Source organism: Arvicola amphibius, chromosome 10, assembly GCF_903992535.2.
Source record: "Arvicola amphibius chromosome 10, mArvAmp1.2, whole genome shotgun sequence".
NCBI lineage: Eukaryota > Metazoa > Chordata > Mammalia > Rodentia > Cricetidae > Arvicola > Arvicola amphibius.
In genome coordinates, this window is record NC_052056.1 from 113,528,018 (window position 1) to 113,544,440 (window position 16,423).

A 16,423-nucleotide genomic window follows, 5' to 3' on the forward strand; every position below is an offset into this window, starting at 1 on the left:
AGCCAGGCAGCCGGGAGCGGGACAGCGGGAACATGGCCTGCTGCTTATCACTACACTACTTAGAGTAAGAAAGTATAGGGACAGAATGTAGGAGTTTCTGGGAGCTGAGAAGGGTGGAGGTGGGGCTAGTTTTCAGTGATGGAGGATGAAAACATTTTAGGTATAGAACATGATGTTACACAACAGAGTGAAAATATTTAATGGGACTATATTGTATCTTTACACATTTTTAAAATGATGATTTTATGCAGATTTTTACCACATTAAAATAGATAGGAGGATGTTTGTATAGAAAGCGTCCACGAGACTGGAGGGTGTGTGTGTGAGAGGAGGTAGGAGGAGGAGGCTGCAAGGCCAAGTCAGACCTCCCTGGATGGTGGCAGTCCAGTCCTCTCTACACTGGGGTACCTGTTGCTCCTGTGACTGCAGGTTGTGTTTATAGTTACTTTGTTTCCCTTGTTCTTAAAACCAGTTTACTGTAGTTGGTTTTGTTTCCTTTTAGTTTCTTTCACACTGGCTTATAATGAAATAGAACTTTATATGAATTTCCACACATATTATGTTAGTTGATTCTCACTGTTTCTCTCATCTATGTCTCTCGTCCCTTCTCCCACTGTGCACTCCTTTTTTTTGTAATAATTTGTTTATTTTATTTTATGTGAATTGGTGTTTGCCTACATATTTGTCCTTGACTGAATCACTTCTTTTAATCTTCCAGTCATTGAAGAAGCCATAGTCTCCCTTTTTGTAGCTGAGAAAGTTGAGGCTCTGAGAGATTATGTAACATGGGCGTTGATTTAGATCCTGCGTTCACACATTAGTTATTCCATATTCCTCTCCCCAGATGCTGTAACAACTCCCAGCTCTAGCTCAGTCAAATGATGTTGAGAAGTTACCCTGAAATTGTAGATTTGTGTATCCATTGGTTTTAAGAAAAGCTGTCAGGCTGGAGAGATGGCTCAGAGGTTAAGAGCATTGCCTGCTCTTCTAAAGGTCCTGAGTTCAATTCCCAGCAACCACATGGTGGCTCACAACCATCTGTAATGGGGTCTGGTGCCCTCTTCTGGCCTGCTGGCATACACTCAGACAAAATATTGTATACATAATATATATATAGAAAAGCTGTCACTTGCAAATTTTGATAAAGAGTATAAATAGTGTTACGATGTTTTAACAGCCTTCATTTGTTGTTGTTCCCTAGACCCCCAGACTTCAAGGGAGATCTTTGGTTTCACATTAAAAGCAATCTGTCCACAGGTAGTATTAATATTTCTTTCTAAATCTTTCACAGTTCCGACTTGTGATTTTCAAATAATGAATGATTTTTTTTTTTCTGCAATAGATCGAGATGAAGCGATACGCTGTGCCCTTGGGTAAGGTTCTTTGTTTAAGAAAATAAGAGTTTAACTTACTTAAGTTAACCTCTTGAGTAAGGTTTTGCTTAAGCTAGAATGAAGGCAAATACAAAAGTATCTGATGTTTCACATGTAACTGTTTACAGTGAAGCTTTAAGACTTCATTAAAGAAGACTAGTGTAAGCAATAAACTCTTAACTGGGATCAGTTTCATGGTGCATGATTTACACACACACACACACACACACATCATGGTACATGATTTACACATACACAATCATGGTACATGATTTACACACACACACATCATGGTACATGATTTACACACACACACAATCATGGTACATGATTTACACACACACAATCATGGTACATGATTTACACACACACACACAATCATGGTACATGATTTAAACACATACACACACATATCATGGTACATGATTTAAACACACACACACACACACACACACATATTAGATACATATATGTATACATCTCTTGTTAGGGGTCAACTAGATGGCCCAGTGAGTAAAGGTCCTTCACACCAAGCTTAGCGAACTGAGTTCTATGCCCAGGGCTCATGTAGCGGCAGAATAGTGCTGACTCCTGCAAATCGTCCTTCTGACCTGTGCAGGTGCACACACGCAAATGCAATAATAATTTTTTTAAAAAAGAATACATATTTAATGTTAGTGTAATTAGAGTCGGTGATCAAAAATATGTTTGAAATCCATGTAGAAAAGAATTTTAAATATTTTTTAAAAATATGTATGTTAGACTGTCACTCAGGAGATTGAAGCTTTATTTTGTTATTGTTGTTGAGACGTGGTTTCATGTTGCCTAGGGTGACATTTTTCTTTTTCTTTCTTTATTTTTATTTTTATTTTTTTATTTTTCAAGACAGGGTTTCTCTGTGTAGCTTTGGAGCCTGTCCTGAAACTCGCTCTATAGACTAGGCTGGTCTCAAACTTTCAGAGATCCGCCTGCCTCTGCCTTCTGAGTACTGGGATTACAGGTGTGTGCCACCACCCCCAGTGCCTAGGGTGACCTTTAACCTCATTATATAAGCTGATGACTTCCATTTTCCTAGTGCTGAGATTACAAGCATGTGTGCCATAACTTGTTTATACTTTGCTAACTACCAGACCCAGGGCCTCATATGTGCTAAGCAAGCACTCTACCAACTGAGCTGCTTTCTCAGCCCGTAGGCTGCTTGATTTTGCTGTGAACTGATGAATCCAGATCCTATTCTTGACCCTGTTTGGTGCCAGGTCATGAGCCTAAGTCAGTGTGGAGACTGGGAACGTTAGAGGGCACTATGAGATCACCGATTATTTTAGGGTAATGTACTCTGTGTTTTAAGACAGGGTCTCTCTACGTAGGCCTGCCTGTCCTTGTTTACTGTGTAAACAAGGCTGGGCTCAAAGTCAGAGAGATCCTCCTGCCTCTGCCTCCTGAGTGCTTACAGGTGTGCATCACTGTGCCTGACTATATAAAATCTTGAGCATTTTTATTTATTTATTTATTTATTTATTTATTTTTGGTTTTTTGAGACAGGGTTTCTTCTGTAGCTTTTTTGGAGACTGTCCTGGAACTAGCTCTTGTAGCCCAGGTTGGCCTCGAACTCACAGAGATCCTCCTGCCTCTGCCTCCTGAGTGCTGGGATTAAAGGCGTGCGCCACCACCGCCCGGCTTGAGTTTTTTTTTTTTTTCATTTTTAGCATATATAGGAAGCTTTCTTAATTCTCTTTTCTGGCTTTTGTTGACCTGTTTGGAATGGAATGTTTTTGTATTTGCAGCTGGTCTACGCTTACTTACCCTGCATGCATCTCAATTTACTATCTGCCTTCTGGATAACTATATTACTCTATTTGAAGTACTGTCAAAGTGGTGCAGCCACACAAATGTGGAATTAAAGAAAGCTGCGCATTCAGCCCTGGAGTCCTTCCTGAAACAGGTACTTCAGATTCAACTTTTGTTAAAAGTTTCCCCGAAAGAGCTAAATTCCAGTCTTGTGCCTGCATATTTGAAAATAGTTGATAACGTGATCCATTAGTTCCGACAGCATCTGCAACAGAAAGCTTTGCTATTGTTCTGTCATGAGTGCTAGCTAGACCGAACAAAAGAGCCTGGATGATCTCAGCTTGATCAGAACTCTGTAGGGCACCTTGGCTAGGTGCCGAGGAAGCGGGCACATTGGCCTGCTTGGAGAAAAGTTTTGCTTGGAGCACTGTTAAAAATGGGTAAGTAGGTGTACAACTTTAATCCCAGCATTCAGGAGGCAGGGGCAGGCAGATCTCTGAGTTTGAGGCCAACTTGGTCTATATTGCAAATTCCAGGATAGCTAGGGCCACATAGACTGTTCAAAAAAGAAAGAAAGAGAAAGAAAGAAAGAAAGAAAGAAAGAAAGAAAGAAAGAAGGAAAGAAGGAAGGAAGGAAGGAAAGAAAGAAGGAAAGAAAAAAGAAAGAAAGAGGATGTCATAGTTAACTTCACAGGTTTTGAATGATTGCGTAGCTCCTTCTCATATTATGAGAGCTGGTCCTTAGGGAGGAGGCTTTCAGGTTAGGTACAGCTTTATTCCTCCAAATCCTGTGTCTGAAGTATATCATGTCTTTAGCAATAGGGACTTACCTTCTGTTTCTTCAATTTCTGGGAGGGCATCAGCAACAGCCTATAATTGCTCTTGGGGTCTCTTGGACTCCTCTGAACAACAATTAAAAATGACTGTTTCCCCATGCCTAGCACTGGGATTTCTGTTAGTTTGTGGCTTTGAGAGAGGGAGCACTGTCAGCCTAAGTGGAGTATCTCATTTAAATTGGGTATGTGTGGAACATAAAACCATGTGTCCCTGGCTTTTCATCTGTAGTGTCCTTTACCCTTCTCCCTCTATACTGCCCTCCTTTCTGCCTTCTTCCAGTTTTCCATTTTCCCCCTCATAGCATCTATCTGTTCTACTACCCCCTCTTTAGAGCCCCATACTCCATCTCTAGTCCTTCTTTACTGTCTTGGTATCTGTGGTTATATAACTACTCAGATTTAAAGATTCTGAACGAAAATCCACAAATAAGAGAAAACATGGAGCATTTGTCTTTCCGGTTTTTGTTTTTGTATTACTTAGTGTAATATTTTCTGGTTCTGTCCATTGTCCTGCAAATTTCATTTTTCTTTATGACTGAATTATACATATGAACTACATCATTCTCCATTGGTCAGTTGAGGACATTTACATTGTTTCCATTCCCTAGCTACTGTGGCTGGAATGACAGTTAACTTGACTGAACAAGTATCTGAGGAGCAGATGCCAAGGCCTTTGCGGTTCTGTTAGCATGTCTCCTGAGTGAAAGAAAGGCCAAAGCCAAACCTCTGGTCATATCACAGCGATATGTTAAACTTTGTAGGCCAGTATCCAACTTTCCCAAGTGGTTGTGCCACCAATAATGTGCACATGAGTCCTAGTTATCCTTTTTCAGCTGACATGGTTATATTATTTTATTGCGGTTTTAATTTAGCAGTTTAACTGGTCACTAGCCATTCTTAAACCTGGCTTTGGCAAGTATTTGTTTCCATATTTTATTCATTTTAAAATTTCATTTCTATGCCTTTGATTGTTAGGGTTTTTTGTTTGTAGGATTTGTGTGAGATAAAGCTGTCCCTATGAATCTCTAGCTGGCCTGAGCGGTGTAGACTTTGCTGACCTTTGTCAAAGGCACAGAGATCCATCTGCATCTGTCTCCTCGGTACTGGGATTAAAGGTGTATGCCGCCATCCCCAGCCTTTGTTTATGAGTTTTAAGAGTTTTCTACATATTTTGGATAAAAAATGTTTCTGAAAGTGTTATGAATAAGTTTTCCTCTGTTGCTTACTTTTTATTGTTTAACAGCACATCTCTGAGTAGAAGTTTTAAATTTTCAAGACGGATATCAAATTTAACAGTTTTAAACTGGCTCCTTTTTTTGTTTATTTGTTTTTGTTTTTGTTTTTTTGAGACAGGGTTTTTCTCTGTGTAGCCCTGGCTGTCCTGGAACTCATTTTGTAGACAAGACTGGCTTTGAACTCGGAGTTCGGCCTGCATCTGCCTCCTAAGTGCTGGGATTAAAAGAGTGTACTATTGCCACCTGGCTCTGGCTTCTCCTTTGGATGCCTTATAATTTTCTTCTGTTTTCTATAGAAAGTTTTACAGTTTATAATTTTTGCACTTATATTTGGGTCTGTAATCCATTTTGGATCACTTTAGTATATGGACTAAAGCAAGAGTAATATTACTTTATCCACTCCCATTTGCTGTTTCCATCACCACTTGAAAACATCATTTTTTTTCTGTCCTTTTAACCTTTGTCAAAAATTACTTGACTTATGTTTATGCATCTTTCTGGACTCTTAATATGCTGCATGAGTCTTACATTTCTTCAAGCTAGGTAGTAGACATCTGTCAACTTTTCTTGTTTTCCATTATTATTTTAGCTATGATATGTACAATTTTGGATATGAATAACCTATGGGAAAGAAATTTTTCTTTTTTTCACTCAGTTTATATAAAGTTCCTATAAGAAAACATTGCGAGTTAGTTACATACAGTTTAAATACATATATGTGTATAGATATATACATATTTTTTAGTGTGTGTGTGTGTGTGTGTGTGTGTTTCTCTATAAAGAAGACTAGGTGTTGTGTTATGGTTTATGCTTGTCATCCTAGCCCAGGGAAGAGGAGGCCAGTCAGCTTGAGCTAATCAAAACAAAAAAAAAAAAAAAAAAAACAACCAGCCAACCAACAAAAGTACAGAAAAGACTGTTCAAATCTGATATCCTACAACCAAGAAAATAATCATTTCACATTTTGGCGACCATATTTTTTCTCTCTTCCCTTTTTCTCCTGATACTTTTGCATAACGAAATATTATTTGTAATTTTTGTAGCTTCAAAGTTTTCCCAGTATTGAATGTTTTGCTAATAGTACATTGAGACTTACATGACTAATTTTTAATAGTAGTGTAATGTGTCATTATGAACCATGATGTTATAAATTGTCCTTTATCTTGTGGGAAATTATTTTTAAACTTTTTGCTGTTATAAGTGAAAATAATTGGATAGAAGTCATAAAAAGGACAGAATCCAGCCGGGTGGTGGTGGCGCACGCCTTTAATCCCAGCACTCGGGAGGCAGAGGCAGGCGGATCTCTGAGTTCGAGGCCAGCCTGGTCTACAAGAGCTAGATCCAGGACAGGCTCTAGAAACTACAGGGAAACCCTGTCTCGAAAAAAAAAAAACCAAAAAAAAAAAAAAAAAAAGGACAGAATCCAGTATTAGTGCGAACTTAAGTGATTAAATGTCTTATGGTAAGATGAAAATCCTTTTGGTAATTATAATTATCTAATTATTTTTTGGATGTTATTGTTTTGTTTTGCCAGAAGCTTTTATTCTTTAGCCCAGGATGACCTGAATCTAGGCCTTGAACTCTTAGCAGTTTTAGCAGTCAGCCTCCCAAGTGCTGGGATTCCAGTGTGAGCCACTATGGCTGGCTTAATTATTACTTGAGAAACATGTTCATAGCATACTTTGTGGAAGAAAAGTTTTCAAGCAGTATGTGATAATTCTATATCAGATACAATGCCTTTGAGAACAATGAGGGAGCATATTGTTAAGCTAGTAATGGAAGTAGTGGATTTTCTCACTCTGCCTTTGATAGTTCCCTCGATTGTTAACACACCCGAGCAGAGTTTGTGCTAAAATTAGGAATGCTGATTTGAATCCCCATGCTCTTGAACATAGGCTGTTGTTTCCTGTTTGTGTTACCTAGTTGTGCTGCCTAGTTCTTGTGTCAGCTCGCTACAAACTAAGGTCATCTGGGAAGAAGGGGTCATAATTGAGAAAATGCCTCTGTAAGTTTGGCCCGTAGGCAAGTCTGTTGGGCATTTTCTTGACTGATAATTGATGTGGGAAAGCCCAGCTCTTTGTGGGCAGTGTCACCCTTGACCAGGTGGTCCTGGGGTGTATAAGAAAACAAACAGAGCAAGCCAGGTGAAGAAAGCTAGTAAGCAGCACTAATCCATGGCCTCTGCGTCACTTCCTGCCCCCACATTACTGTTCTGTTGGGGTTCCTGCCCTGACTTCCCTCAGTGATGTGAAATAAACCCTTTCCTCCCAAAACTGTGTTTCGTCATGATGTTTTTCACAGCAGTAGAAACCCTGACTAAGACAACAGTGATCTCAACTATCTTTTCTCTTCATGCATTTAGTCTTAATATCTCTTGTAGCTGGGTCTTAAAAATACCTGAAATGGGTTTAATGGCTCAGTGGGTAAAGATGCCACTGAGTTCAATAACTGGGACACACTTGGTGGGACTGCCATAGTTTGTCTTGGCATAGTTTGTTTGTGTTTGTGTCTTACCTTCACACAAACACGCTGTAGTATGTGTACCGACAAGAAAGTAAATAAATGTAGCTAGGAAAAATATTAAATGTGAAATGCCCTTTTTGATCATCTCCTTTTCCTTTTTCTTAGGAAAAATGCATCACATACAAAGTAGCCTTAGCTAAGAAACTGTCTTTTCCGAACTGATGTTAGCTGAGTACGTTGAAGCAGAGGGTTCTGACTAAAAGCAATCAAATATAATTATAATGTTATATGAATAGTCATATTTGTTTAAGTCCTTTGTTAGTAAATGTTTCTAAAGAGCAATTGTCATAAAATTACAGATTTCATTTAAAGTGGCAGAAGATGCAGAGCTACACAGGAGTCGGCTGCAGTACTTTATGGGACAGTTCTATGGGATCATCAGAAATGCAGATTCGAACAACAAGGAGTTATCCATCGCTATTCGTGGATATGGACTATTTGCAGGAGTAGGATTCTTTAGTTTACTGTATTTTATGCTTTTGGTTTTGCTTAATTATTGACAGGACTATAACACTGCATTTTTTTAAATACCGTGTTGTGCTTGTGTTGATAGTACTGGTACTTGTTCTACTAACAGTTCAGTTTTCAGTGTTTACTGTGTACTATAGTACATGTATTATCTCAGATCCCCATAGCTCACTGACAAGATGAGTTACTAGTCCATTTTCTACAAGAAAAAGCCAAGACCAAGAAATGTCAGCTAACTTATTAAAAGCTACCCTGAATTGGTAGAAAAAAAGACATAAATCTTATTTAGTGTTGATACATGCCTGTAATTCCAGTGAGGAAACAGGCAAGGGAATTACTAGTTTGAGGCCAGCCTGGACTATATAGAACTCTAGGTCAGCCTAGGTCATCTAAACACACTTAGGAGATGGTTAACAACCTAAAAGTTCAGATACTAACAAACAAATAAAACTCCACATAAATTCAGTTCTGGATGCTAGAAACATTGTATTTTCATTTTGTACTCTGCAGCCCCCTATTTATACAGTAAAACTGTGGTTTTCACTTAAAGTTTTAGACAGATGCTCTTAGGACAGAAAGACGTATTTAAGAAGACAGCTGTATTTCAACCTATAATCCAGGCTTCAGGAAGCTAAGACAGGGAAATTGCTACAGATGAAGACCAGCCTGGGTTGCATACTAAATTCAAAGATGGAATACACTTTATCCACCAACCCCCACCATCCCATAAAAGATACTATGAATAACTCCAGTTATTTCTGTGATAATTTGCTTCTAAGAAAACTAGTTTCCTGTCTCTTTCCATCAGTATCTTTCTTATTCTTCTTTCCTTTCTTTCCTCTCTTCATTCTCTGTCTTTTATTCTTTATTTCTGTTTGTTGCTGTTTGCAGCTCTAATTCAGAAACAAGATAAGGCAGTGTGTGAGAAGTCTCCTGCTAGTGTGACAAGCCTTACAGGGCCAGTGCATAGCGAGACCTGCCTTTTAAACAGAGCCTAGACCATAGTTAACAACGTGTAGAAGTAACTCTTTAGGGTGGGAATATTTTTATGAAAAGCATAAGATAACAATACTTTATGTACAATAAGATAAGTAAACAGCTTGCTAATATTCAGCAGTTTAAATTGCTTGGTAATATTCGGCAGTTTATAATCATGTGTTTTAATCATGTGTTTAAAACATGACATTTTAAGTGCCTTTGTTTTGATGCTGATAACATTTCTGTTTTGCCTTTCCTAAAGCCTTGCAAGGTGATAAATGCAAAAGATGTTGACTTCATGTATGTTGAGCTCATTCAGCGCTGTAAACAGATGTTCCTCACCCAGACCGAAGCCAGTGAGGATCATGTTTACCAGATGCCGAGTTTCCTCCAGTCTATTGCAAGTGTTCTGCTTTATCTTGACACAGTAAGTGAATGGTTACACCGAATATGGTTGTAAGTACTTCATTCCCTCTCCACAAGTAATCTTTGTTGTTATTAATGAAAAGCACATGATTTCTTGGTTCAGTTATCAACTGTGGAGCTCCTTGATAACAATATAAATAGATAATTCACAAGAAACTTGCTTGGAGATACTAATTTTAATTTTTTCAAACAGCAAAATGTAACAAGCACCTATTGTAACTGCTAATTCTTGAAACCAACAGCATTGCTTATATCTGATCAGCTATCCCAGAAACTTACTAGTATTTCTTCTGACAGTAGTAAAAAATCTCTAAGGACTGGTAAGCAACTACTGATGAAAGTTGTGTTTGTAGGCTAACACCATAGTTGCTGTCTTAGAACCACACAGGTAGCTGGAAGGAAGGTATGGGAAGAAGTGAGGCTGCTGGAACTGTCAAGGGCTACTCTTACTTCTGGCCCCATATTGGCTCCTAGACTGCAAAGTAACAGGGAAGCTTGGGGGAGGCAGTAAAGGAGGCGGGACTCGCAGGAACTAGGAGTGTCTTGATTGTCAAATTGTTTAACCAGGTTTGGAATCCCAAAGTTCTGAGCCAGGAACTTTGCGATTGTATTGTACAAAGTAAACCCAAGCAGGAACTGTAGCATGATGTGGGTGGGGGCGATAAAGAGGGAGTGACAGATATTTGAAGTCATCTACTGTTCTCTGGGCCTTCTCCTCTACAGAAGGACAGAACCGCTCTACAAGGAATTTTGAGTCGTATGTTGGTTCATTTAGTGTAGGTACCCCTGTAAACCCCACAACATTTTATTAAGTATTTGTGTCAATAGATTTTTGTTGTTATTATCTAAAGCAGGTTTACTAAAACTGTTTCCTTTCGTGATTCCTTTTTGTGAGGGAAATTTTGATGCAGTCCTGGGTATATTAAGTAGTTCTATAAATCAAACACTTTCTGATAATAAAGCATAGTTAAATTTATCCTAAAATAATTTTTTGGTTTCTGTTTAGTTTAATCATTTATTATATATGAAAGCAAATTTACATACTAATGAGATGGATTCCTTTTATACATAAAGATTTAAATCCTGGTTGACTATTTGCTGCTGTAGGATGAACAGTATCTTCAATATTTTTCAGAGTTGATAAATGGATCTACATCTATCAGTTCTGAGAATGCTTCTTTTTTTTTAAATATTTATTTATTTATTATGTATACAATACTCTGTCTGTGTGTATGTCTACAGGCCAGAAGAGGGCACCAGACCTCATTACAGATGATTGTGAGCCACCATGTGGTTGCCGGGAATTGAACTCAGGACCTTTGGAAGAGCAGGCAATGCTCTTAACCACTGAGCCATCTCTCCAGCCCCCTGAGAATGCTTCTTGACATAAATGTGTAGCCCAAAATAGCAGAAGTATATTTAGGGCCATTTCAGAACTGGAAATAATGTCCTAATCCCAAACCATAATTCATTAAATGATTTTTATGGTGAACCTTAAGTCAGAAATTTAAGCAGAAGTTTTGTGTTGTTTTTCTTCTTTTTAAAGATTTTATTTATGTTTGTATCTTTTTTTATTTATTTATTATGTATACAATATTCTGTCTGTGTGTATGCCTGTAGGCCGGAAGGGGGCACTGGACCCCATTACAGATGGTTGTGAGCCACCATGTGGTTGCTGGGAATTGAACTCAGGACCTTTGGAAGAGCAGGCAATGCTCTTAACCTCTGAGCCATCTCTCCAGCCCCTTATGTTTGTATCTTATACATATATGAATATGTACCATGTGTTTGCCTGGGGTCCAGGGAGTCCAGAAGAATATACCAGATCACCCGAAACTAGAAAGACAGTTATGAGTTACTATATGGGCTCTGGTAACCAAACACTCTCTAAGAGCAGCAAGTGTTTCCAACTGCTGAGTCCTGTCTCCAGCTTCAGACAGCATCTTTTAAATTCAAACATTCTAACACAATATCATTTAAAGATACAGTAATTTGCTACTTACTCGTTGAGTGATGATGGAAGAATATCAGAAAATTTTTATAATTAGCCATCATTTTCTTTAAGAGGAACAAAACGTTTTTTCTTTAAGAGGAAAGCAACACAGTTTTGAATTTGAACTAAAGCGTTTCATGCCGTGCCTATTGGCACTACATGGCATGATGCAGAGTGTGTGTTCAGAACCTAGGATGTGGTAAAGTCATGTGTTACAGCATAGACAAGTACCTCTAGAAACACCTTGGATTCTTCATTTCTTAATCTTGTAAAAAATTTATTTTATGTATGGGTATTTCGCTGCATGTCTGTCTGAGCACCATGTGCATGTCTTGTGCACCAAAGGCCAGAAGGGGGCACTAGATCCCTTGAGCTGCCATGTGGGTGCTCGGAATGGATCTCACTCTGGAAGAGCCACCAGTGCTCTTCCGCTCTGAGACATCTCTCCAGCCCCGTACCGCATGTTCTTTATATGTTTGATTTTTTTTTAATTAACTTTTAATCTGGGTATTTGAAAATGTCTTACTATTCTAATATATCTCATGATACATCAGATTCTGATATATCCCCATAGTTGATTGAATGACCCCATATTGGATTATAACACACAATTGAAGAAGCTGGAGTTGCATATATTCTGTGGATCTGAACTCAGGTCCTCATTCACTTTATTGACTGAACTATCTTCCCATCTTCATTATGTTAGGTGTTCTATAGTAGATTTATGGACAATAATAATTTTAAAAAGCAACAACAGAAAAATAAAACAAAAGAAGCTGGAATCTAGAGCACAAAAATAAGTATTAACTTTTCTATCCTTCCAAAAGATTCTGATTGCTGCTTAGGATAGAATTGTGCTGTAAATACCACTCAGTTTATTATGATTTATTCTGGTAGCTGCAACAGTAAATGTTAAGTTTGATAGCTAAGATTACAAGTCAGTTTTCATTTACCTGTGGCTACTCCAGTTCTAATAAATTTGAGTATATATATATATTTCTTATATTTATTCCCTGTTTTAATTTTGAGTTTTCTCTCCATTTTTGGTAGGTTCCTGAAGTGTATACTCCTGTTCTAGAACATCTCATGGTGGTGCAGATAGACAGTTTCCCTCAGTACAGTCCCAAAATGCAGTTGGTGTGTTGTAAAGCAATAGTAAAAGTTTTCCTGGCCTTAGCAGAAAAAGGGCCAGTTCACTGGAATTTCATCAGTACTGTGGGTAAGCTTGCCATTTTCGTTCTTATTGTGGTAAATGCTAAAAGACTTAATATGTTAGTTGATCTATTCATAGAGAATCTAGTTCCCTAATTTTTTGTGTACTTAGTACTTTTTAGAGAACTTTTCAATTTGATGAATCAAAATCTTTTTCATTGTTAGAATTTAGAGTCAGTGGTGTCTACTGTTCTTTAGACAGAATCTTTCACCAGGAGGTGGTGGCGCACGCCTTTAATCCCAGCACTTGGGAGGCAGAGACGGGCAGATCTCTGTGAGTTTGAGGCCAGCATAGCCTACAGAGTGAGTTCCAGGACGGGCTCCAAAGCTACAGAGAAACCCTGTTGAAAGAAAAGAAAAAAAACCCACACACTTTCATTTATTTTTTTGACAATTTCAAGCATGTAAGCAATGTGTTGGTTACTGTTTTATTTCTGTGAGGAAACATGGTGAGCAAGGATACCTTTTACAAAAGAGAACTTACAGTTTTGGAGTTAGTCCACGATCTTCATGGCAAGGAACATGGTGGTGAAGCAGTATCTAAGAGCTCACATCTGATCCACAAGTTTAGTCAGAAGGGATTTTGAAGTCTCAAACTGCACTTCCAGGGACACACCTCCAACAAGGCCACACCTTCTAATCCTTCTCACACAGTTCCACTAACTGGGGACCAAACATCCAAATATGAATGAGCCTGTGGGTGCCATTCGTATTTAAACCACCACAACCCCTAGCTCTTCCTCCCTCTCACACTAACTCCTTCATGTTCTCTCTTTATTTTGTTGTTAATAGCCCACTGGGTGCAGTTGATGCAGCCTGTTGCAGTGCTCACTAATCTCGTTGACTGGGTTCTGTGCAGATGGTAACAGGTGCAGTGAGTTTGTAGATCCAGTGGCCGTGTCATTCTGGAGGACAGCATTTCATAGCACTCCTACACATCCTCTAGCCCTTGCATTCACTTCACCCTTCTCCCAAGATGTTCCCTAAGCCTTGGGGTAGTGGGCGTGATGATGTTTGAGGCCAAGAGCTTAATAATTGTTAATTATCAGCACCTTGACTGGTTATTGACTCTCTGCATTAACTGGTGCCTACTGCAGAGAGACGTTTCTCTATAAAAATTTAGGTAAGATGAAGTGCATTCAGAGTCGTGTGGCCGTAGACAACCATAAATATTTAGCACGGGGGGTAACAGTAGTAGAGTTTTCCCCAGGGCCTGAGCAATGGACATTGTGCCAAGAAACCTTTTTCTTTAAGCATCTTTGACTTCTGAATTTATTCTTGTTTTATTTTAGACAGGGTATCACTGTGCAGCCTGGGCTAACTTTGAGCTCCATAGTTGTCCAGCCTCTACTTCCCAAATGCTGGGATTATAGATGTGTGTTATTGTACCCACTTTAGTTTCTGATTCTCAGAAGTTAATAATTTAAAACTAAAGATATTAAAAAAAATTCAAAAAATTAAGAGGCAAAATGTTTTTTTATTGAGTGATTGTGTTTCTCAGTGTTTCCTTCATTATTCTTGCATTTTCTTCATTTTCAGTGCATCAAGGTTTAATTAGAATATGTTCTAAACCAGTGGTCCTTCAAAAGGTAAACTCTGAATCTAAGGTTTCAAAAACTAGTGTTATAACTGGATGTTAGGTTTAAACAGTGTTTAGGCTGGGCAGTGGTGGTGTACTCCTTTAATCCCAGCATGAGGAAGGCAAAGGCAGATGGATCTCTGTGAGTTTGAGGCTAGCCTGGTCTACAGAGTTAGTTCTAGGACTGCCAAGGCTACACTGAGAAACCCTGTCTTGAAAAATTAAAAAGAAAGAAACAGTGTTTAGCATGTAAATGTATTAAAACCTTTCTTTATTTTAACTTTCACTACCTTTTCTTGAGAATCTCCAGTATACCATGTTGGCCCATGCTGGCTTTGAACTTGATATGTAGCCAGGGATCACTTTGAACTCCCAATATTCTTTCCTTTAATTCATAAATGCTGGGATTATAGGTGTGCACCAGTATGCCACATTTATGTAGTGCTGGGGATTGAAGTCAGGATTTGTGCATACTAGGTGAGCAATCTGCCAATCAAGTCACATTTCCAGCTAATTCATGTCTTATGTTTTGAAATTTCATGTATAAAACTAACCTGTTAGATGAATATACTTCTAAGGAATAAAATTATGTTACATACACTTTATAACATAAATTCTAATTGTTCTTAATAAAAACCCAGAGTGAGATATTAGGGGGTGAAAGCTGAGAGATGGTGAAGCAGGAGAGCCAGCCACTAGAGAGACCTTTTACTTCCGCCAATGCTCAGACTGAAGGGTTGATCCTGTCCTCAGACTGTGTCCTCAGACTGTGTCCTCAGACTGTGTCCTCAGACTGTGTCCTCAGACTGCATCTCCAGACTGTGTCCTCAGACTGTGTCCTCAGACTGCATCTCCAGACTGCATCTGTCTCCACCGCACCTCAGACTGCACTGAGCTCTCACTTTATATTCCTCTCTCCGCGCAGCCATATCCCTTCCAGTATCCACCTCCCTAGTGCTGGAATTAAAGGTTTAGGACTCCCAAATACTGGGATTAAAGGTGTGAACCATCACCATCTGGCCTCTAGTGTCTTACCTCTGCACTCTGATCTTCAGACAAGCTTTATTTGTTAAACACAAAATATCACTGCAACAACTTTAAAATTTTTCTTCCAGTGTGTGTGTGTGTGTGTGTGTCTGTCTGTCTGTCTGTGTGTGTGTGTCTGTCTGTTTGTGTCTGTGTGTGTGTGTGTGTGTGTGTCTGTCTGTGTGTGTGTGTGTGTGTGTGTATGTATGTGTGCATGCTTGTGGAGGTCAGAAGAAACACTCAGGATTTAGTTCTCTTCTACCATATGGGTTCCAGGAATCGAACACAGGTCATCAGGCTTGATAGCAAATGCCTTTACGTGCTGGGGCATCTTCCTGTTCCTGTTACCTACATCTTTACAAAGAAAGCTGTTTTTTCTCTTAAAATCTAGGAAACATTCTAAAAGTTTGTAGAATTTAGAGGAGCATGAATGGAATGAGAGATTGGATCACATAAGAGGAGGGATGATTTGTAGTGGACTTAAAAGGTGCATTAAAGATACATTTATTGACTACAGATACTGACTTAACCTTTTTAGTCTTTTATTCTCTTGTCTTACTTTCTTCAATTTATTGCAAAAGTTATATTGGTTGCTCTCATAGTTTAGAAAATTCTGGTGAGTTGTTTGTGTTCTGACAGCAGCTGCCTCATATGTCTACCAATTAATAATGGGTTGTTTTCTTCCTCTCCAGGATGTTGAGTCCAAGTCTGATAACCAATGGGCTTCAGGGGAAGTCAGAACGGGCAAGTGGAAAGTGCCCACGTACAAAGACTATGTGGATCTTTTTCAGCATCTTTTAAGCTGTGACCAGATGACGGTAAAAATTTTAAATATATATATTTTTATTAGCCTTCCTTATCTGGGAACTTGCCCCGTATTAGTGTGGCAGTCAGTTTTGTCCCTTCACTGAGACCAAACGCAGAGACCAAACTCAGGTTGCAAGGCTGGGGACAAAGGCTTTTTTTACTTAGCCATCTCTCTAACC

The 16,423-nt window shown here is 38.8% G+C and overlaps 1 protein-coding gene across 1 annotated transcript in view; it reads left to right on the forward strand.

Moving 5' to 3' along the window:
- The window catches only part of Prkdc (protein kinase, DNA-activated, catalytic subunit), a 167,915-nt gene that overhangs the window by 5,860 nt on the left and 145,632 nt on the right, over positions 1 to 16,423 (forward strand). Inside the window, exons 8-15 of the mRNA XM_038345245.1 lie at positions 1,202 to 1,257; positions 1,343 to 1,373; positions 3,158 to 3,315; positions 8,055 to 8,201; positions 9,464 to 9,628; positions 12,671 to 12,839; positions 14,372 to 14,421; positions 16,130 to 16,255. Coding sequence (XP_038201173.1) covers positions 1,202 to 1,257; positions 1,343 to 1,373; positions 3,158 to 3,315; positions 8,055 to 8,201; positions 9,464 to 9,628; positions 12,671 to 12,839; positions 14,372 to 14,421; positions 16,130 to 16,255 — 902 coding nt within the window. The remainder of the gene's footprint in view (positions 1 to 1,201; positions 1,258 to 1,342; positions 1,374 to 3,157; positions 3,316 to 8,054; positions 8,202 to 9,463; positions 9,629 to 12,670; positions 12,840 to 14,371; positions 14,422 to 16,129; positions 16,256 to 16,423) is intronic.